The sequence below is a fragment of the Scyliorhinus torazame genome, chromosome 17 (genome assembly GCF_047496885.1).
Source record: "Scyliorhinus torazame isolate Kashiwa2021f chromosome 17, sScyTor2.1, whole genome shotgun sequence".
NCBI lineage: Eukaryota > Metazoa > Chordata > Chondrichthyes > Carcharhiniformes > Scyliorhinidae > Scyliorhinus > Scyliorhinus torazame.
This window is the reverse complement of record NC_092723.1, coordinates 134,582,808-134,606,297: the sequence shown is the minus strand read 5'-3', so window position 1 is coordinate 134,606,297 and position 23,490 is coordinate 134,582,808. Positions and strand designations below refer to the sequence as shown.

General features: G+C 50.9%; 1 protein-coding gene across 3 annotated transcripts in view; it reads right to left on the bottom strand.

The window, feature by feature from the left end:
- The window catches only part of mlst8 (MTOR associated protein, LST8 homolog (S. cerevisiae)), a 44,217-nt gene that overhangs the window by 9,721 nt on the left and 11,006 nt on the right, over positions 1 to 23,490 (bottom strand). For all 3 annotated transcript variants that reach the window (XM_072481097.1, XM_072481095.1, XM_072481094.1), the window contains exons 2-5: positions 18,348 to 18,500; positions 9,218 to 9,269; positions 8,490 to 8,652; positions 7,188 to 7,263 (exon numbers count right to left, since the gene is read on the bottom strand). In XM_072481097.1, the coding sequence (XP_072337198.1) occupies positions 7,188 to 7,263; positions 8,490 to 8,652; positions 9,218 to 9,269; positions 18,348 to 18,476 (420 nt within the window). In that variant the 5' untranslated portion in view covers positions 18,477 to 18,500. The remainder of the gene's footprint in view (positions 1 to 7,187; positions 7,264 to 8,489; positions 8,653 to 9,217; positions 9,270 to 18,347; positions 18,501 to 23,490) is intronic.

The following is a 23,490-nucleotide window of genomic DNA, read 5'->3' as shown; positions in this document are numbered from 1 at the left end:
CATTCTGGAACCAACCAGACAGGAGGTTATATTAACTTGGTATTGCATACAGTGAGTGTTGCTCCTCTAGAGAGTTAATATGAAAATGACAGATTAAATCTTCACTATAGAAGGTACCAAAAACATTCCAATAATAGCTATGAATCAGGAAGTGAAAGGGAGAGAGGAATTTGGTGAAATTAGAATTATTCAGGAAGTGATACGGAGCCTGACGAGTCCTTCATGGCAAATGAGGTAGTCGATACTTTATTGTTAATTTTCCAAAATTTGTTAGACTCTGGACAGGTTCCATCAGACTGGAGAATAGCAAATATAACCCATCTGTTCAAGAAGGGAGGGAGGCAGAAAAAGGAAACTATAGGCCAGTTAGCGTGACGTCTGTTGTGGGGAAGGTGTTAGAATCGATCACTAAGGAAGTTATAGCTGGACCTTTAGGAAAACTCAAGGTAAGAGGGAAGAGTCAGCATGGTTTTATGAAAGGGAGATCATGTTCAACCAATTTATTAGAGTACTTTGAAGGAGTAACATGCGCTGGGGATAAAGGGAAGCCTGTAGACATGCTATACTTGGATTTCCAGAAGCATTTGATAAGGTGCTACATGAAAGATTATTGTAGAAAATAAAAGATTATTGTGCAAGTGGTAACTTTTGGCATGGATAGAAGATTGGTTAGCTGGTAGAAAGCAGAGAGTAGGCATGAAGGGGTCTTTTTTTGATTGATAGGATGTGACGAGTGATGTCCGGCAGGGGTTGGCGCTGCGGCCTCAACTTCTTACAATTGATATCAATGACTTAGATGAAGGGAGCAAAGGCATGGTCGCTAAATTTGCAGATCACACAAAGATAGGTAGGAAAGTATGTTGTGAAGAGGACCAGAAAGGAGGTTGCAGATGGATATAGATAGGTTGAGTGAGTGGGTAAAAATCTGGCAGACGTGGGAAATGGGAAGTTGTTCACTTTGGCAGCAAGAATTTAAAAAAAGCAGAGCTTTACTTTAATAGAGAACGACTGCCGAATTCTGAGGTGCAGAGCCATTGAAGCGTTTTCGTGCACAGGTCACAAAACGTTAGTACGCAGGGACAGCAAGTAATGAAGATGGCTAATGGGGGGGAATGGAATATAAAGTAAGGATGTTATGCTTCAGTTATACAGGGCATTGGTGAGACCACATCGTGAATAGTGTGTACAGTTTTGGCCTCCTTATTTAAGGAAGGATGTAAATACCTTGGAGGCTGTTCAGAGGAAGTTTACTAGATCGATACCTGGAATGAGAGGGTTGTTTTATTCAGAAAAAGATAATCAGACTGGGCTTGTTTCCACTAGAGTTTAGAAGAGTGAGATCTGACTTGACTAAAGTATACAAGATCCTGATAAGATGAACATAATAATAATAATCTTTATTGTCACAAGTAGGCTACATTAACACTGCAATGAAGTTACTGTGAAAAGCCCCTAGTCGCCACACTCCGGCGCCTGTTTGGGTACACAGAGGGAGAATTCATAATGTCCAATTCAGCACGTCTTTCGGGACTTGTGGGAGGAAACCGGAGCACCCGGAGGAAACCAACACAGACAAGGGAAGAGCGTGCAGACTCCACGCAGACACTGCCCCAAGACTGGAATCGAACCTGGGACCCTGGAGCTGTGAAGCAACAGTGCTACATGTGTGCGACCGCGCCGCCCCAATTATGGCTGCGTAACTTGGATGTAACTCGACATGGAAAGAATGTTTCCTCATGTGGGTGAATACAGAATTAAGGAGCACTGTTTTAGGACAGAGATAAGGAGAAATGGGGCAGCACGGTGGCGCAGTGGTTAGCACTGCTGTCTCACGGCGCCGAGGTCCCAGGTTCGATCCCGGCCCTAGGTCACTGTCCATGTGGAATTTTGCACATTCTCCCCGTGTTTCACCCCCACAACCCAAAGATGTACAGGTTAGGTGGATTGGCCACAACAAATTGCCCCTTAACTGTAGAAAAATAATTGGCTACTCTAAATTTTTTAAAAAAGAAATAAGGAGAATTGTTTCTCAAAGGCTTATGCAACTTTCGAACTCTGCCACAGAATGCATGGAGGCAGGATTGTTGAATATTTTTAAGGTGGAGGTAGATTCTTGTTAAGCAAGGGAATCAAAGATTATCAGGAGAAGATGAGAACATGGAATTCAAATCAGCCTTAATCATATTGAATGGTGGAGCAGGCTCGATAGGTAGGTTGAATGGCCTACTTCTGCTCTTGTTTCGTATGTCATTTCATACAGTACCACAGAACAAACATGTGAGAAAAGTTATAGCTAATGGTATAAAATGGATAGTAGGAACCTAGATACAGCACAGTAGCATAGTGGTTAGCACAATTGCTTCACAGCTCCAGGGTCCCAGGTTCGATTCCAGCTTGGGACACTGTCAGTGCGGAGTCTGCACATCCTCCCAGTGTGTGCGTGGGTTTCCTCCAGGTGCTCCGGTTTCCTCCCACAGTCCAAAGATGTGCAGGTTAGGTGGATTGGCCATGATAAATTGCCCTTAGTGTCCAAAATTGCCCTTAAGAGTTGGGTGGGGCTATTGGGTTATAGGGTGGAGGTGTGGACCTTGGGTAGGGTGCTCTTTCCAAGAGCCGGTGCAGACCCGATGGGCCGAATGGCCTCCTTCTGCACTGTAACTTGTATGACAAAATTTATCACGTGACAGGAAACAAAGAATAATGGTTATTGGATGTTCTTTGGCTGGAGGAAGGTTTGCAGTGGAGTTCTCCACAGGTCAGTGTTGGGACTCCTGATTTTCCTGATAGATATTAATGAACTAGACCTTTGTGTACAGGGCACTATTTCAAAGTTTGCAGATGATATGAAACCTGGAAGTATTGTGACAAGGATGAAGAACTTAAACATAGACAAGTTGGTGGAATGGGCAAATAGGTGGCAGATGAAGTTCAACCCCAAGAAATGTGAAGTGATTCATTTTGGCAGCTAGAACGTAGAGATACAATATAAAATAAACAGTACAATCCTAAAGGAGCTGCAGGAGAGGTATCTGGGTGTATATGGACATTAGTCCTCAAAAGGTAGCAGGGCAGGTTGAAACAGTGGTTAATAAAATATACTGCAACCTAAGCTTTATTAATAGGGGTGTAGAGTACAAGAGCAAATAGGCTATGTTGAACTTGTATAAGGTATTAGCTCAGCCCAGCTGGCAAATTACATCCAGTTCTGGGCATCGCATTGGAGATGGAAGCGCAGAAAAGATTCATGAAAATGGTTCCAAGGATGAGGAACTTCGCTTATGAAGGTAGATTGGAGAAGTAAGGACTGTTTTCATGGAGAATAGGCAGCGGCGAGGAGATTTGACAGAGATATATCATGAAAGGTCTGGACAGAGTAGATAGGGAGAAACTTGAGAATGAGGGGGAATAGATTTAAAGTAAACGACAAAAAAAAGAAAAGCACTGAGAAAAAAACTTTTTTGCACAGCAGGTCTGGAATGCAGTGCCTGAGATTGTGGTGGGGGCATGTTCAATCAAAGCATTCAAAAGTGAATTAGATATTATCTGAAAAAGGTAGAATGAGCAGGCTAACAGGGAGAAAGCGGGAGAATGGGACTAAGTGAATTACTCATTCGGAGAGTCGGTTCAGATACGATGCGCCAAATCACTTCCTTCTACACTGTAAGTCTGTGATTCATTCGCATCCTTATGTTTCATTTCCTCAAGAGATGGAGCCAACATCAATTAGGACGCACTTTCGCTTATTCTTGCTGCTCTGAAATAGTTATGATTGTGATGCTTTTTGAATTGGGCAATTTGCCAGAATTTAGAGAGCAGAGTCACCGAATCACTGTTGGTCTGTAATCACTTTTAGATCAGATTGTGGGGGTTGGTGTTTGGGGATCACAGCTTCCCTTTCCTGCTAGATTTCAGTGAACTAATTGGGGTCTCCATGTCATTTTAAACGGTGAAAGCCCATGAATGATCAGATTTACTGAATTTAGTTTTTTTTTAATTAAATATTTTATTGAAAATTTTTGGTCAACCAACACAGTACATTGTGCATCCTTTACACAATATTATAACAACACAAATAACAATGACCTATTTTATAAACAAAAAATGAATAAATAATAAATAACAAAAATGAAAACTAGCCCTAATTGGCAACTGCCTTGTCACAAGTAACACTCTCCAAAAATATAATTTAACAGTCCAATATATAATTATCTGTAGCAACGACCTATACATACTATACAGTATATATTAACAACCCTGAGAGTCCTTCTGGTTCCTCCTCCTCCTCCGCCCCCCCCCCCCCCCCCCCCCAACCCCTCCCCCCCCCGATCCTGGGCTGCTGCTGCTGCCTTCTTTTTCCCATTCCGTCTATCTTTCTGCGAGGTATTCGACGAACGGTTGCCACCGCCTGGTGAACCCTTGAGCCGACCCCCTTAGGACGAACTTAATCCGCTCTAGCTTTATAAACCCCGCCATGTCATTTATCCAGGTCTCCACCCCCGGGGGCTTGGCTTCTTTCCACATTAGCAATATCCTGCGCTGGGCTACTAGGGACGCAAAGGCCAAAACATCGGCCTCTCTCGCCTCCTGCACTCCCGGCTCTTGTGCAACCCCAAATATAGCCAACCCCCAGCTTGGTTCGACCCGGACTCCTACTACTTTTGAAAGCACCTTTGTCACCCCCATCCAAAACCTCTGTAGTGCCGGGCATGACCAAAACATATGGGTATGATTCGCTGGGCTTCTCGAGCACCTCGCACACCTATCCTCCACCCCAAAAAATTTACTGAGCCGTGCTCCAGTCATATGTGCCCTGTGTAATACCTTAAACTGAATCAGGCTTAGCCTGGCACACGAGGACGACGAGTTTACCCTGCTTAGGGCATCTGCCCACAGCCCCTCCTCGATCTCCTCCCCCAGCTCTTCTTCCCATTTCCCTTTTAGTTCATCTACCATAGTCTCCCCTTCGTCCCTCATTTCCCTATATATATCTGACACCTTACCATCCCCCACCCATGTCTTTGAGATCACTCTGTCCTGCACCTCTTGTGTCGGGAGCTGCGGGAATTCCCTCACCTGTTGCCTCGCAAAAGCCCTCAGTTGCATATACCTGAATGCATTCCCTTGGGGCAACCCATATTTCTCGGTCAGCGCTCCCAGACTCGCGAACTTCCCATCCACAAACAGATCTTTCAGTTGCGTTATTCCTGCTCTTTGCCACATTCCATATCCCCCATCCATTCCCCCCGGGGCAAACCTATGGTTGTTTCTTATCGGGGACCCCCCCAAGGCTCCAGTCTTTCCCCTATGCCGTCTCCACTGTCCCCAAATCTTCAGTGTAGCCACCACCACCGGGCTTGTGGTGTAGTTCCTCGGTGAGAACGGCAATGGGGCTGTCACCATAGCCTGTAGGCTAGTCCCCCTACAGGACTCCCTCTCTAATCTCTTCCACGCCGCTCCCTCCTCCTCTCCCATCCACTTACTCACCATTGAAATATTAGCGGCCCAATAATACTCACTTAGGCTCGGTAGTGCCAGCCCCCCCCTATCCCTGCTACGCTGTAAGAATCCCTTCCTCACTCTCGGGGTCTTCCCGGCCCACACAAAACCCATGATGCTCTTTTCAATCCTTTTAAAAAAAGCCTTCGTGATCACCACCGGGAGGCACTGAAACACAGAGGAATCTCGGGAGGACCACCATCTTAACCGCCTGCACCCTCCCTGCCATTGACAGGGATACCATATCCCACCTCTTGAAATCCTCCTCCATCTGTTCCACCAACCGCGTTAAATTTAACCTGTGCAATGTGCCCCAATTCTTAGCTATCTGGATCCCCAGGTAACGAAAGTCCCTTGTTACCTTCCTCAGCGGTAGGTCCTTTATTTCTCTACTCTGCTCCCCTGGATGCACCACAAACAACTCACTTTTCCCCATGTTCAATTTATACCCTGAAAAATCCCCAAACTCCCCAAGTATCCGCATTATTTCTGGCATCCCCTCCGCCGGGTCCGCCACGTATAGTAGCAAATCGTCCGCATACAAAGATACCCGGTGCTCTTCTCCTCCCCTAAGTACTCCCCTCCACTTCTTGGAACCCCTCAACGCTATCGCCAGGGGCTCAATCGCCAGTGCAAACAATAATGGGACAGAGGGCATCCCTGCCTTGTCCCTCTATGGAGCCGAAAATATGCAGATCCCCGTCCATTCGTGACCACGCTCGCCACTGGGGCCCTATACAACAGCTGCACCCATCTAACATACCCCTCTCCAAAACCAAATCTCCTCAACACCTCCCACAAATAATCCCACTCCACTCTATCAAATGCTTTCTCGGCATCCATCGCCACTACTATCTCCGTTTCTCCCTCTGGTGGGGCCATCATCATTACCCCTAACAACCTCCGTATATTCGTGTTCAGCTGTCTCCCCTTCACAAACCCAGTTTGGTCCTCATGGACCACCCCCGGGACACATTCCTCTATTCTCATTGCCATTACCTTGGCCAGGACCTTGGCATCTACATTTAGGAGGGAAATAGGTCTATAGGACCCGCATCGTAGCGGGTCCTTTTCCTTCTTTAAGAGAAGCGATATCGTTGCTTCAGACATAGTCGGGGGCAGTTGTCCCCTTTCCTTTGCCTCATTAAAGGTCCTCGTCAGTACTGGGGCGAGCAAGTCCACATATTTTCTATAGAATTCGACTGGGAATCCATCCGGTCCCGGGCTGAATTTAGTTAATAATAATCACTTATTGTCACAAGTAGGCTTCAATGAAGTTACTGTGAAAAGCCATAGTGCAGTTTTGTGCAACTAAAACAGATCACAACACATGTAAGACTTGCAGCACTTTACCAGACCATTACTGGAGCATTCAATCCTATTCAACTCCATCATTTTCATATGGTTTAGAGAAAGGTTTTGCCCTTAGACTGGGATTTTGTGGGTCAACAGGTGCTGGGACAGGACATACAAAGTTAGGCTGCATCAGATCAGACAAGCTGTGAAGAGACTTTGCAAAGTGCAGCAGCGCCACACACTGGCAGGCAATGCATATTGTGGGCAAATTGAAAAATGGATTTCCTGCTTCAACTCTTTTCACGTCTTTAGAGACCAGACAAAAAGCTTCTCAGCGTGGGTAGGGAGACAACGTCTTTCCTGCAGTTTTGGTGCTGGATAATGTTCCTCCTTACCTGATTAGGATGTAGGCAGACACAATTAATAGGAGCGTTGACCTGGAAGATTCTCTGACACTGCAGGTTACGCGACCTGTCAAGAGAAAAGGAATTCAGGCCAAGTTTCAGATGGACAACCACTATGCCTTTAGACAGCAATTTTAATATAATAAAGGGGCTTTAATATAATAAAGCAACTTTAATATAATAAAGGGGGCAACACGGTAGCATAGTGGTTAGCACAATTGCTTCACAGCTCCAGGGTCCCAGGTTCGATTCCCAGCACTGTCAGTGCGGAGTCTGCACGTTCTCCCAGTGTGCGCGTGGGTTTCCTCCGGGTGCTCCGGTTTCCTCCCACAGTCAAAAGATGTGCAGGTTAGGTGGATTGGCCATGATAAATTGCCCTTAGTGTCCAAAATTGCCCTTAGTATTGGGTGGGGTTACTGGATTATGGGGATAGGGTAAAGATGTGGGCCTGGGTAGGGTGCTCTTTCCAAGAGCCGGTGCAGACTCGATGGGCCGAATGGCCTCCTTCTGTACTGTAAATTCTATGAATCTATGAAGAATCCGAGGGGCACTTTAGAAGAGCATTAAAAAGCAAAATATGACAGAGCAACAGTGTCTGAATGGAGGAATGAATGTAAGACCGAGGTACTGAGACGTTTAGGGAGGGAATTCCAAGCTTAGGCTCCAGACAGCTGAAGGCCAAAGGTGGAGCGATTAAAATTGGGGCTGCTCAAGGAGGCCAGAATTACAGGAATGCAGATATCTCATTGGGCCGTGGGGCTGGAGGAGATAGGAAAGGTAGAGGCCATGGAGGGTTGCTCAAATTTGAAAAAAAAACAAGGTGACTAGATCTGAAGATTCAAGGTAGAAATAAAAGTGGATTAACCGAAAATGCTGGAACACTCAGTAGATCAGACAGCATCTATGGAAAGAGAAGCAGTTAACGTTTCAAGACTTATGATGAAACTCCATCATCCTGAAATATTAATTTTGGCTCGGTCTTCACAAGAGGCTGCCTAACCTGCTGACTACTTTCAGCATTTTTTGTATACATATCTACAGATGTGGATACATTTGCTGGATACACAGTACTTGTTTCTTATGTTAATACATTGGAGAGGGCAGACAAGCATTTGCTTAACCTTATATTTGGAAGTCATTTCCCTGACAGTACTAAGGGAAGACCACACTCTTAACCTAGATTATGTACTCGAGTCTCTGGAGTGGCACCTGAACCCACAACCTTCTTACTCAAATGTCAGAATGCTACCAAATAAGCCACAGCTGATTTGTTGTTAGTCTCTTGATACATACCGGAGGTCCCAAATCCGGGCCATACAGTCTTCCCCGCCAGTGTACATCCAACGTCCGTCCTCGTGGAACCCCACTGAGGTGATGTTTTTGCTGACCCCATCATAGTTAATGACTGGGTTTGGGTTGTTGGAATTCAGGTCATACATTCGGATATGCTGGTACCCTAAAAGGTAGGCCAAAAAAAGGTAAACATGTCGTTACATCAGATGGCACATGCACGGTTTACTCTGCATAACTGGCTCAAGTTGTACTCCATGCTGTAAGACTGAGCAGCAACATGGTCAAAAAACAAAGTCCATGCTCTTCTGAAAAGTGGGTATAACTATGCAAATTAAGGTGCACCGGACCTTTCACTGATGGAGGCTACTGCCGCTCACTTTCACCTTTCAGGAAAATAAAGTGTTTCAGGGCACATGTAAAAGATTCACCAGGCTTGAACATTAGAGGCATTAAAAAAGCAGCCCTCCCTTCTACCCACCTCCCATTGAGGAGTGGATATATCAACCTTAGTATCCCTCATGTTTGCCTATATGAAATATACCTATCTTCAGACACTAACTTTGCTTCAACAAAAAAGGGCATGTGTGTCAAGTGTGCTTGGATTTACACCATACCATTCAATAATCATACATTTCACGGAGGAGTTTGGTGCAGGAATCATAACCCACAGGGCTGGCTAAAAATCATTACGGCGAACGGAGTGCACAGGTGTCCAGCACTCTGCTTACCTGCTGCTGCAATCATACTGCGGTCTGGGGTGATTTCCAAGGCATTCACCTGCTGGGAACTTTGTTAAGGAATCAGAAGGAATGAAGCAGAATTTTACAGTAATTCATATAATAATAATCTTTATTGTCACAAGTAGGCATACATTAACACTGCAATGAAGTTACTGTGGAAAGCCCCTAGTCGCCACATTCCGGCGCCTGTTCGGGTACACAGAGGGAGAATTCAGAATGTCCAAAAGATATCACTTCAGTCACTCCACACAATGCAGCTGAACACAACCTTTCAAAGCATTCAGAGATAGATTAACACTTGCAAGTTGTTACAGGATGTGAACCTGGGCAATGACACCAAGGGGAAGCCATGTTCACAGTGTTGCACAGCTCCATTCTCGTCAGGAGGTGAATGCTCAGAGCATGATGCAAAATTGCAAAAAAAAGGGAATACAGAATGAAGGAAAATGTTGCAAATCTGAAATAGGAATAAAAAATGCTGAAAGTTGACTGTAGGTTCAGCGGAGTTCAGATGGAGATTATGCATCAATACCTGCCTTTTTTACTATTTAGTTTTTCTTTCTACCTATTCTTATATTTTTATCTTTATACCTATGTTCCTATTGTCGGAGCGCAGAATGAACTAGTTTTATTTCATTTAAAAGCCACATTCATCCTCAAGAAGCCTCGTACAGGAAGCCCCCATGCATTTTAACATTGTAATGAGTTCTGAATTCTGCATATTCCTGAGTTTCAAGAAGTACATAACCAAGCACAACATCCGCAGTGGCATAGTGGTATTGTCGCTGGACTGGTAGTCCAGAGACACAGAGTCATGCTCCGAGTACCTGGGTTCGAATCTTGCCATGGCAGATGGTGAAATTTAAAAGATGACCATTGTCGATTGTTGGAAAAACCCATCTGGTTCACTAATGCCCTTTAGGGAAGGAAATCTGTTGGCCTTACCTCGTCTGGCCTGTATATGACTCCAGATCCACAGCAATGTGGTTGACTCAATGCTCTCGGGGATAGGCAATAAATGCTGGCCCAGCCAGAGACGCCGACATCACATGAATTAATTTTTTAAAAGTAGGGTCGTGCCACTCACTGTGTAACTGTTATTAAATTACTATTTATCTGATCACTAATAATAATCTTTATTAGTGTCACAAGTAGGCTGACATTAACATCGCAATTAAGTTACTGTGAAAATCCCCTAGTCGCCACACAACGGCGCCTGTTCGGGTACATGGATGTATACGCGCAATGATGCTGTTTATGGAACAAGGTGATGGTCATTCATGTTTTACAAACTTTGGGCAGCACGGTAGCATTGTGGATAGCACAATTGCTTCACAGCTCCAGGGTCCCAGGTTCGATTCCGGCTTGGGTCACTGTCTGTGTGGAGTCTGCACATCCTCCCCGTGTGCGCGTGGGTTTCCTCCAGGTGCTCCGGTTTCCTCCCAGTCCAAAGATGTGCAGGTTAGGTGGATTGGCCATGATAAAATTGCCCTTAGTGTCCAAAATTGCCCTTGGTATCGGGTGGGGTTACTGGGTTATGGGGATAGGGTGGAGGTGTTGACCTTGGGTAGGGTGCTCTTTCCAAGAGCCGGTGCAAACTCAATGGGCCGAATGGCCTCCTTTCCTTCTGCACTGTAAATTCTATGATCTATGATCCAAGGATCTTTGGGGACCAATGGAGACTTTCCAGGGAATGTGAATTGTGAATGAGCAACAGCTAAAGGCAGGCACGGTGCGAGTCAGGAGGTGGGATGCAGCCAGCGCAAGCGCAGCACAGTGGGTCGGCTCTCTCACCTTGGTCAGTGGTCAGTGTGCAGAGGGCTGCTCATAGCACCAGGAAGATCATTAGGTATACCCTAGAAGTTAAGCCTTGTTCAAAAAAGTTCTAAAAAATATTTAATTTAGACACATTGTTTTGTATTTTCCAGAACTCCTTAGATTTTAGAAGCATCCCCAAGGAATGGGCAGGAGCAAACATAACCTTGCTCTTTAAGAAAGGAGAAAGAGACAAAGCGGGGAATGATATGCCAGTTAACCACATCAGTAGGAGGCAAATTCATAGGAAACTTAGCGGTGAGGAGCATACAAAGAGGCTGCAGGGGGAAATAGATAGGTTGGGTGAATGGACAAGAACATGGCAGATAAATACATGTGATGACATGTGAAATTATCCACTTTGGTAGCAGAATATTTTTTTGAATGGTGAGAATGAGAGAAATGTTTGCATTCAGAGCAACCGGTTGGTCTTTGTAGATCAATCACAGAAAATGCAGGTACAATCATACCTTAAAGCCCATGTCCCAGACTTCATCATCATCCAAGGGTATATCCTACCCCACCGGCTGGACAGATCCACCCGAAATGCCAGCACATTGGCATAGTCAGAAGGGAATGCCCTTGGGAACCCTCAACATCGGCTCCAAACCTCATGAAGTTTGATAACATTAAGTCAAATATAGACCAGGAAACCTCCTGCTGATTAGCACTGACAGTCCTCCCTCAGCTAATGAAACAATGCTCCTCCATATTGAACACTGCCTGGAAGAAGCAGAGCAGCAAGGACATCCCACTGCCCATCACCAAGAGTGGCTTGGTAGCACCACTACCGACTGAGTTGGCCAAATCCTGAAGGGAATATCTGCCAGACTTGGCCTGCATCAGGTGGTGTCAGAACAAACACAAAGGAAAAAACTATCTGACCTCTTCCTCATCAATCTACCTGTTGCAGGTTGTACCTATGACTATATTGGTAGGAGCAGCCACCACACGTCCTTGTGGGGACAAAGTTCCATCTTTACAGTGAAGATACCCTCCATCATGTTGTGTCGCTAGTGTTAAAAGGGATAGATTCAGGAAAAGCATAAGCACAGTGAGCCTTAGCAGCAGCAGAATGGAATTTCCCCCATGATATCCCTTACTTTCGATAGCTTTCTCATCAAGCCAGGAGACCAACTATGGTTCAATGACTGTACATAAGCATTGCCAGGAGCAGCACGAGGCATACCTAAAAATGAGATGTCAACCTGGTGAAACTACAAATACATATGAAACAGAAGCAGCAAACCGACAGACCGAAGTGGTACCATATTGAGGTATACAAGATGGTAAAAAGTATGGATAAAGTAGACGTGGAGCAGATGCTTCCTCTTGTGGGGCATTCTAGAACCATAGAGAGGTCATAGTCTTAGGATAAGAGGTAGCAAATTTAAAACAGATTTGAGGAGAAACTACTTCTCCCAAAGGTTGTGAATCTGTGGAATTCGCTACCCCAGAGTATGGTGGATGCTGGGACAGTGAGTAAGTTTATGGAGGAGTTGGACAGATTATTAAGTAGCAATGGGTTGAAGGGTTATGGAGAACGGGCAGGATGGTGGAGGTAAGGCCAGGATGAGATCAGCAATTATCAAATAGCGGAGCAGACTCGATGGGCCAAATGGCCTAATTCTGCTCCTATATCTATTTTGTAAAATATGTTTATTCTCCATTTTCACATTTTCTTCAGAATTTACACCCCAACAAGCAGTAAACAGTAATAAATACAAAGTCAATCCCCTTATCAACAACAACGATCCCACCCCCCACCGCCCCAAACAACGGCCCATCTGACAATATAAGCATCAAATAAAACAAACCCTCCCACGGTGGGAAAAAACAAAGGAAAATAAAGAAACAGGAATCAGAAATCGCCTATGGTCACCATTAACCTATAGAGTCCACGCCCACCCCCCTCCCCCTAACATTCAATGCCATCCAATCCCCAAAAGAGTACCGTAAATGACACCCATGAATTGTAAACCCCCTCACCCCCCGGCTCCTCCCCTCCACTTCCTCTTACAAAACTCCTCCCCCCAACCTCTGTTCCTTCCTCCCAACTTTCCACCCCGGCTAGACTCATCCTGCTCCTGTATCTTATAAACTTATGACCAATTGACACTGTAAAAGCTCTGCAGTCCTGCCACTTTCAGTCAGCAACAGCGGTGGACAATAAAACAACTGTTCAGCAAGTAAATGCCAACGACAAGGCAGAAGCATATCTAACCACTTTCTACCAGAAGTGCAAAGTGGATGATCCATCTCATTCTTAACATCTCAGATACTGAAGCAGTCTGTGCCCTTATGTAGCTAAAACTGGACAACATTCAGGCTTGGGCTGATAAGTGGCAAGTAACATTGATACTAAACATTGGCTGACAGGTTCTGACTATCTCCAACAAGAGAGAACCTAGCCATTGACATTCAAAGGCATTTTGAATGCTGAATCTCCCAACATCAACATCTTGGGGGTGATTACCATTTTTCAGAAACTTGACTAGACCAGCCATATAAATATTGTGGCCACAAAGGTAGGTCAGAAGTTGGGAATTATCTACTGACTCCCCAAAGCCTATCCACCGCCATGTTTCTCTGAAAGCGTCGAGAAAAAAGCAGCTTGCTTTCATTTCAGTATTCATGCTCTTTGATTTTTGATCATATGATCAAGCTGTCTGGGAGATAAACAATATTAACAAAAGCCAACCAGAAATTCATTGTAGGAGTGAGTAGGTTCCTGTATGTGGTTCTGTGTTTAAGGAGTTTAGGTTAAATTCACAACAATCTGGCTACAGAACAGGGAACATCTCTTTCCAGTAGAATTCAATTGAAATTCTGGGTGCTGACTCTGGTTAATTGAAGGACTCCACTAACACCGAGTCAGACTTCTGGGATAACTAAGAGAGAAAGAGACAGTTTAGATGCAAAACTCCAGAGTCAAAGAATATTAGAACCAGAAGAGTTCTGACTCAAGGTGGCCATGCTGAAGATATTAGCAAAGCTTTTGTTGAAGTATATTACAACCATGGGCTGGTTGGAGGAGATTAAAAGGTAAGCCTTACCAGGTGTAAGTGGAAGGCCCAAGAAATCTCAACCCTAAATGAATCTTCAAAGAAGCACTCAAACCAAGTGGTTGATCCTTCAATTCCTGATAAGTATCTGACTTGAGTGTTTTGAGGAGGGGAGAAATCAAATGGATGCAGAATGAAAATTTGAGTTAAGAAGTTTGATTTAGAAAATAAACAATTGTGTTCATTGTACTTCTAATATTTTTAACAAAACTGGTCATTTAACATAGTGAAGTTATTTGCATCACATTTTAACATTTTTGTGTGGTAAATTTCCTTTGTTTGAAACAGTGAACCTTGTGCCTTCATTCAACTAGTAAATATCTAGGTTTTCAGCTTTCCAAAGAAAATGTTACTGGTCTCTATCAAGATCATTACATCATCATTTACAAGGCACAAGTCAGGAGGGCGAGGAAATACTCTCCACTTGCCCAGATGAGTGCAACTCCGAAAACACTCAAGAAGCTGAACATCATCCAGGGCAAAACTGCCCACTTTATTGGCACCCCATCCACCACCTTAAACATGCAATCCTTCCATCACCAGCATACAGTGGTAGCAGTGTGCACCATCTACAAGATTAACTGTAGCCACTCGCCAATGTTCCTTCGATAGCATCTTTCAACCACAACCTCTACCACCTAGAAGAACAAGGGGTGTAAATACATGGGAACACTACCAACAACAAGTTCCCCTCCGAGGCATGCACCACCCTGACCTAGAACTGCATTTTCTTAGATCTGTTGTCGCTGGACTAAACTCCTGAAGCTGCCTTCATAACAGCACTGTGGATGTACCTACAGCACACAAACTCCAATGGTTCAAAGCAATGGCTGACATCCATCTTCATAGAATTATAGAATTTACAGTGCAGGAGGCCATTCGGCCCATTGAGTCTGCACCGGCTCTTGGAAAGAGTACCCTACCCAAGGTCCACACCTCCACCCTATCCCCACAACCCAGCAACCCCACCCAACACTAAGGGCAATTTTGGACACTATGGGCAATTTATCATGGCCAATCCACCTAACCCGCATATCTTTGGACTGTGGGAGGAAACAGGAGCACCCGGAGGAAACCCACGCACACACGGGGAGAATGTGCAGACTCCGCACAGACAGTGACCCAAGCCGGGAATCAAACCTGGGACCCTGGAGCTGTGAAGCAGTTGTGCTATCCACAATGCTACCGTGCTGCCCTACACATGCAGGCCCCCTCCCACCAACCCTCCCAGCCCCTAACCCCCCGCTAATGTTCGATGTGATCCAATTCTCAAAAGTGCATAACGAATAACGCCCATAAATTGTAGAACCCCTCCATCCTTCCCCTCAGTTCAAATTTGACCTTTTCAAGCATTAAGAATTCCAGCAGGTCCCCCTGCCACACCAGGGCATAGGGTGGAGAGGTAGATCTCCACCCCAACAGGATCCGCCTTCGGGCGATCAACGAGGCGAAGGCTACAACAACTGCCTCCGCGCCCGTTTCTAACCCCAGCTGGTCTGACACACCGAATATGGCCTCCCGAGGGTCCAGGTCCAGTTTCACGTGCAGCACTTTAGAGATTACCCTAAACACCTCCTTCCAGTAATCCTCCAGCTTTGGACAGGACCAAAACATATGAACGTGGTTTGCGGGGCCTCCCCCGCAACTTTCACACACAGCTTCTACCCCCTCAAAGAGCCGGCTCATCCTCGCCCTTGTAAGGTGCGCTCTGTACACCACCTTCAGCTGTATCAGCCCCAACCTCGCACACGAGGTGGAGACATTCACCCTCCGGAGCACCTCACACCAGAACCCCTCCTCCATACCCTCCCCCAACTCTTCCTCCCACTTTGCCTTGATCTCTTCTAGTGGCACCTTCTCCTCCTCCAAAATAGCCCCGTAAACCGCCGATATTACCCCCTTCTCCAGCACCTCCTCAAGCAATGTGGAAGCCGGCTCTACTGGGAAGCTCTGTATCTCCTTTCTGGCAAAGTCTTGAACCTGCATTTATCTAAATATTTCCCTCTGCTCCAGCCCATACTTCGCTCCCAGCTCCTTCAATCCCGCAAGATGGCCCCTAAGAAATAAATCTTTTAGTGTTCTAATTCCTTTCTCCTCCCATCTCCCAACATTTCCCTGGCTCAAATCTATGGTTCCCCCGAATCGGCATTTCCCTTGACCCTGCCCCCAACCCGAAGTGCTGTTGAAACTGCCTCCAAATTCTCAACAAAGCTATTACTACCGGACTCCCCGAGTATCTCCCCGGAACCGTCGGGAGCAGCGCTGTTGCTAACACCTTCAATCCTGACCCCCTACACAAACTCTCCTCCATTCTGACCCATTGGGAGTCAACCCCTCTGACCCAGCTCCGTACCTTCTCCACATTCGCCGCCCAGTAATAATACATCAGGTTCGGAAGACCCAACCCCCCTGCCTGCCTTCCTCTCTGTAGTAGCACCTTTTTAATTCTGGCCACCTTCCCTCCCCATATGAACAAGGTAATCATCCCTTCAATCTCTCTAAAAAATGCCTTTGGCAGGAAAATCGGCAGGCATTGAAAAATAAATAGGAATCGCGGCAGCACATTCATTTTAACCACCTGCACCCGACCCGCCAAGGACAGAGGGAGAGCACCTTGCCAGATCAGCTTCCACTCTCCCCAGCAAACTAGAAATGTTGTACCTACGGAGCACCCCCCCCCCCCCCCCCCCCCGCTCCAATGTCAGGCAACCTGCACCCCCAGGTATCTAAAGTGAGTCCCTGCCTTACGAAATGGCAGCCCCCCCCCCTCAACCCCACCACCCCTGGCTGAGACACCACAAAATATTCACTCGTCTAGATTTAATTTGTACCCCGAGAAAGACCCAAACATCTGGATGACAGTAATAAATGTTTGACTAATCAATGCTCGTATGCCATGAATTAAAAAAAGTAGGAACCAAAGTAGTATGCTAACTTTTGTTACACAGGGATTAGAATATACAAGTGAAGGAGTCTTACAGTGTATTAGTGGGACCACACCTGGAGTAGCATGCAGTTTTGGTCTTCTAATCTAAAGGAGGATATATTTTCTTTGTAGGAAGTGCAACAAATGTTCATTGGATTGGCTCCTAGAAGGAGGGGTAAAATAAACAGAAATTGCAGGAAATTCTTAGGCCAGGCAGCATTGCGGCATGTAAAACAGGTTTCACAATTTAAGTCAATGACCCATCATCAGAAATGGGAAAAATTAGAAACATGAACAGTATCAAACAAGTGAAAGGGGTGGGGAAAGCTTTGAAAAAGAACAAAAAGACAGGTCAGTGACAGGATGAAAGAAAGAAGAGATTAAATGACAGGAGTTGGTAGGATGAGATGGTTGCCTTATGCAGAGAGGAAAAGAGTAAACCTATATTTCTGGAGTTTACAAGAATCAGAGGCAGTCTAATTGAATCATATCAAATTCTTAAGGGACTTGATAGGATAGATGCAGTGAAAGTGGTTCCCCTGGCTGGGCAATGAACGCTCAGAATAAAAGGTCGGCCATTTAAGGCTGAGATCAAGAGAAATTTCTTCATTTAAAGGTTTGAGTCTTGCAATTCTCTACCCAAGAGAATGTTCAATTGTTTTGAGTATATTTTTGGGTACAAAGGAACTGAAAAGATATGTGGTTAGTTTGGGAAGATGGAGATGAAGCAGAAGTTCAGCCATGATCTTGTTGGATGGTGAAGCAGGCTCAAATGGTCGACTCGAGCTACAGTCTTATGTTCTTAAGTACCACATAAACTCAAAAAAAAACACAAAATGCAATTCGCTCAGGTATTAAGAAGCATTATGATTTAGACAGAAGCTCCATGAGCACTAATAAATTTGAAAGAGGCCCTTGAACCAAAACAGTTTAGGAAACAGTGATTTAAATAATTGCCAGCTGCAGACAGGAAATCTCATTATATTCAGAACATCAAATTTATGGAAGCAATATTACAAAAGTACGAGACTTCAACACATAATCTAGACTGGCACTCCAGTGCAGTACTGAGGGAGTCCTTCACAGCTGTCCCTCAGAAGGGACATTAAACTGAGGTGCCACCTGCTATCTCAGGCGAACTTAAAGGAGACCTTGGTATTATTTGAAGTGCGAGCAAAATCTCCTGGCTGTCCTGGCAAATAATTATCCCTCAACTAACATCACTAAATCAACCCAATCGGTCATTTAGCTTATTTAATGATTGTAGGACCATGCCACGTGCAAATTAACTGGGACCAAGCTGCAAAGATACAGAGTCTTGATGCTGCACAGTCCGGGTGCAGATGCCGCTGTGCGCCTGCCAGAATCGGACGGTGTGATCATAACCAGCAGTGGCCAGGATGACAGGGTCACTGCCCACTGTGCCTGGACTTGTGTTCATGGTAAAGGCCTGGATCAATCACACCTGCAAGAAGAAAGAATATCACTATCACTGCCAAAGCTATATCCTGTCCTCAGCTCTAAGTGTTCCAACGTTTGCCAGCATGCTGTCTGCAAAGCTGGAGTAAACACCCAAGGGTTATAATTTTCAAACCAAGTCAAACTGAATATTACAGAATCTGGCAATGTGTGGGCTGCCAGATTGTCATTAAAATCCAATAGCTCTGATAGTCATGGATTATAGTACGTGGGCTAGAACTGTAAACCCACCACTCTGTTGGCCACGTTTTCTGGGGGAGGGAAGAAAGAAACGGGCAGTTGCCCGGGGGGGGAAAGAGATGGGCTGGGAGGGGGCAGAGGCAGGGAGAGACGGGAAGTGGGGGGGGAAAGAGAGACGGGAACTTGTGGGGGGGGGAAAGAAAGACGGGAAGTAGGGGGGGGGGGGAAGAGACGGGAAGTGGGGGGGGAGAAGAGATGGGCTGGGGGGAGGCCGAGGCGGGGAGAGACGGGAAGTGGGGGGGGGGGGGGGAAAGAGAGATGGGAAGTAGGGGGGGGGGGAGAGACGGGAAGTGGGGGGGGGAGAGAGACGGGAAGTGGGGGGGGGGGAGAAAGAGAGGCGGGAAGTGGGGGGGGGGGGGAGAAAGAGAGACGGGAAGTGGGGGGGGGAGAAAGAGAGACGGGAAGTGGGGGGTGGGGGGGGAGAAAGAGAGACGGGAAGTGGGGGGTGGGGGGGAGAAAGAGAGACGGGAAGTGGGGGGTGGGGGGGAGAAAGAGAGACGGGAAGTGGGGGGTGGGGGGGAGAAAGAGAGACGGGAAGTGGGGGGTGGGGGGGAGAAAGAGAGACGGGAAGTGGGGGGTGGGGGGGAGAAAGAGAGACGGGAAGCGGGGGGGGGGGGGGAAAGAGAGACGGGAAGCGGGGGGGGGGGAAAAGAGAGACGGGAAGCGGGGGGGGGGGAGAAAGAGAGACGGGAAGCGGGGGGGGGGGAAAGAGAGACGGGAAGCGGGGGGGGGGGAAAGAGAGACGGGAAGCGGGGGGGGGGGGAGAAAAGAGAGACGGGAAGCGGGGGGGGGGGAAGAGAGACGGGAAGCGGGGGGGGGGGAGAGAGAGAGAGAGACGGGGGGGGGGGGGAAGGGAGGGAGAGACGGGGGGGGAGGGAGAGAGAGACGGGGGGGGAGGGAGAGAGAGACGGGGGGGGAGAGGGAGAGAGAGACGGGGGGGAGGGAGAGAGAGACGGGGGGGGGAGAGAGAGAGACGGGGGGGGAGAGAGAGAGAGACGGGGGGGGAGAGGGAGAGAGAGACGGGGGGGGAGAGGGAGAGAGAGACGGGGGGGGAGAGGGAGAGAGAGACGGGGGGGGGGAGAGGGAGAGAGAGACGGGGGGGGAGAGGGAGAGAGAGACGGGGGGAGGGAGAGAGAGACGGGGGGGAGAGAGAGAGACGGGGGGGGGAGAGAGAGAGACGGGGGGGGAGAGAGAGAGACGGGGGGGGGGGAAGAGAGACGGGAGGGTGGGGGGGAGAGAGACGGGGGGAAGAGAGAGACGGGGGGGGGGGGAAGAGAGAGATGGGGGGGGGGAGAAGAGAGAGACGGGGGGGGGGGGAAGAGAGAGACGGGGGGGGGGGGAAGAGAGAGACGGGGGGGGGGAAGAGAGAGACGGGGGGGGGGGGAAGAGAGAGACGGGGGGGGGAAAGAGAGAGACGGGGGGGGGAAAGAGAGAGACGGGGGGGGGGGAAGAGAGAGACGGGGGGGGGGGAAGAGAGAGACGGGGGGGGGGGGAGAGAGAGAGACGGGGGGGGAAGAGACGGGGGGGGGGAAGAGAGAGACGGGGGGGGGAAGAGAGAGACGGGGGGGGGGGAAGAGAGAGACGGGGGGGGAAAGAGAGAGACGGGGGGGGGAAGAGAGAGACGGGGGGGGGGAAGAGAGAGACGGGGGGGGGGGAGAGAGAGACGGGGGGGGGGGAGAGACTGGGGGGGGGGGGGGAGAGAGACGGGGGGGGGGGGAGAGACGGGGGGGGGAAGAGAGACGGGGGGGGGAAGAGAGACGGGGGGGGGGAAGAGAGACGGGGGGGGGAAGAGAGACGGGGGGGAGGAAGAGTGACGGGGGGGAGGAAGAGTGACGGGGGGGAGGAAGAGTGACGGGGGGGAGGAAGAGTGACGGGGGGGAGGAAGAGTGACGGGGGGGAGGAAGAGTGACGGGGGGGGGGGGGAAAGAGAGACGGGGGGGGGGGGGGAAGAGAGACGGGGGGGGGGGGGGAAGAGAGACGGGGGGGGGGGAAGAGAGACGGGGGGGGGGGGGAAGAGAGACGGGGGGGGGGGAAGAGAGACGGGGGGGGGGGAAGAGAGACGGGGGGGGGGGAAGAGAGACGGGGGGGGGGGAAGAGAGACGGGGGGGGGAAGAGAGACGGGGGGGGGGGAGAAGAGAGACGGGGGGGGGGAAGAGAGATGGGGGGGGGGAAGAGAGACGGGGGGGGGGGAAGAGAGACGGGGGGGGGGGGGGAAGAGAGACGGGGGGGGGGGGAAGAAGAGAGACGGGGGGGGGAAGAGAGAGACGGGGGGGGGGGAAGAGAGAGACGGGGGGGGGGAAAGAGAGAGACGGGGGGGGGGGAAAGAGAGAGACGGGGGGGGGGGAAAGAGAGAGACGGGGGGGGGAAGAGAGAGACGGGGGGGGGAAGAGAGAGACGGGGGGGGGAAGAGAGACGGGGGGGGGGGGGAAAGAGAGACGGGGGGGGGGGGAAAGAGAGACGGGGGGGGGGAAAGAGAGACGGGGGGGGGAAAGAGACGGGGGGGGGAAAGAGACGGGGGGGGGGGAAAGAGACGGGGGGGGGAAAGAGACGGGGGGGGGAAAGAGACGGGGGGGGAAGAGACGGGGGGGGGGGGAAGAGACGGGGGGGGGGGAAGAGACGGGGGGGGGGAAGAGACGGGGGGGGGGGAAGAGACGGGGGGGGGAAGAGACGGGGGGAGGGGAAGAGACGGGGGGTGGGAAGAGACGGGGGGTGGGAAGAGACGGGGGGTGGGAAGAGACGGGGGGTGGGAAGAGACGGGGGGTGGGAAGAGACGGGGGGTGGGAAGAGACGGGGGGGGGGGGAGAGACGGGGGGGGGGGAGAGACGGGGGGGGGGGGAGAGACGGGGGGGGGAGAGACGGGGGGGGGAGAGACGGGGGGGGAGAGACGGGGGGGGGGAGAGACGGGGGGGAAGAGACGGGGGGGGAAGAGACGGGGGGGAAGAGACGGGGGGGGAAGAGACGGGGGGGGAAGAGACGGGGGGGGAAGAGACGGGGGGGGAGAGACGGGGGGGGGGAGAGACGGGGGGGGAGAGACGGGGGGGGGAGAGACGGGGGGGGGAGAGACGGGGGGGGGAGAGACGGGGGGGGGGGAGAGACGGGGGGGGGAGAGACGGGGGGGGAGAGACGGGGGGGGGAGAGACGGGGGGGGGAGAGACGGGGGGGGAGAGACGGGGGGGGGGAGAGACGGGGGGGGGAGAGACGGGGGGGGAGAGACGGGGGGGGAGAGACGGGGGGGGAGAGACGGGGGGGGAGAGACGGGGGGGGGGGGAGAGACGGGGGGGGGGGGGAGAGACGGGGGGGGGGGGAGAGACGGGGGGGGGGGGGAGAGACGGGGGGGGGGGGAGAGACGGGGGGGGGGAGAGACGGGGGGGGGGAAGAGAGACGGGGGGGGGGAAGAGAGACGGGGGGGGAAGAGAGACGGGGGGGGAAGAGAGACGGGGGGGGAAGAGAGACGGGGGGGGGGGAGAAGAGAGACGGGGGGGGAGAGAGACGGGGGGGGGAGAGAGACAGGGGGGGGGAGAGAGACGGGGGGGGGGAGAGAGACGGGGGGGGGGGGGAAGAGAGACGGGGGGGGGGGGAGAGAGACGGGGGGGGGGGGGAGAGACGGGGGGGGGGGGAGAGACGGGGGGGGGGAGAGACGGGGGGAGAGAGAGACGGGGGGGAGAGAGAGACGGGGGGGAGAGAGAGACGGGGGGGAAGAGAGAGACGGGGGGGGAAGAGAGAGACGGGGGGGGAAGAGAGAGACGGGGGGGGAAGAGAGAGACGGGGGGGGGAAGAGAGAGACGGGGGGGGGAAGAGAGAGACGGGGGGGGGGGGGGGGGAGAGACGGGGGGGGGGGGGGGAGAGACGGGGGGGGGGGGAGAGAGACGGGGGGGGAGAGAGAGACGGGGGGGGAGAGAGAGACGGGGGGGAGAGAGAGACGGGGGGGAGAGAGAGACGGGGGGGAGAGAGAGACGGGGGGGGGAGAGAGAGACGGGGGGGGGAGAGAGAGACGGGGGGGAGAGAGAGACGGGGGGGGGAGAGAGAGACGGGGGGGGAGAGAGAGACGGGGGGGGAGAGAGAGACGGGGGGGGGGGAGAGAGAGACGGGGGGGGGGAGAGAGAGACGGGGGGGGGGAGAGAGAGACGGGGGGGGGGAGAGAGAGACGGGGGGGGGAGAGAGAGACGGGGGGGGGAGAGAGAGACGGGGGGGGGAGAGAGAGACGGGGGGGGGAGAGAGAGACGGGGGGGGGGAGAGAGAGACGGGGGGGAAGAGAGAGACGGGGGGGAAGAGAGAGACGGGGGGGAAGAGAGAGACGGGGGGGAAGAGAGAGACGGGGGGAAGAGAGAGACGGGGGGAAGAGAGAGACGGGGGGGAAGAGAGAGACGGGGGGACGACGACGAGACGGGGGGACGGCGAGACGGGGGGGGGGACGAACGAGACGGGGGGGGGGACGAGACGAGACGGGGGGCGGGGGAGACGAGACGGGGGGGGGGGGGAGACGAGACTGGGGGGGGCGAGACGGGGGGGGGGACGAGACGGGGGGGGGACGAGACGGGGGGGGGGACGAGACGGGGGGGGGGACGAGACGGGGGGGGGGGGACGAGACGGGGGGGGGGACGAGACGGGGGGGGCGAGACGGGGGGGGGGACGAGACGGGGGGGGGGGAAGACAAGACGGGGGGGGGGGGGAAGACGGGGGGGGGGGGGAAGACGGGGGGGGGGAGACAAGACGGGGGGGGGGGAGACAAGACGGGG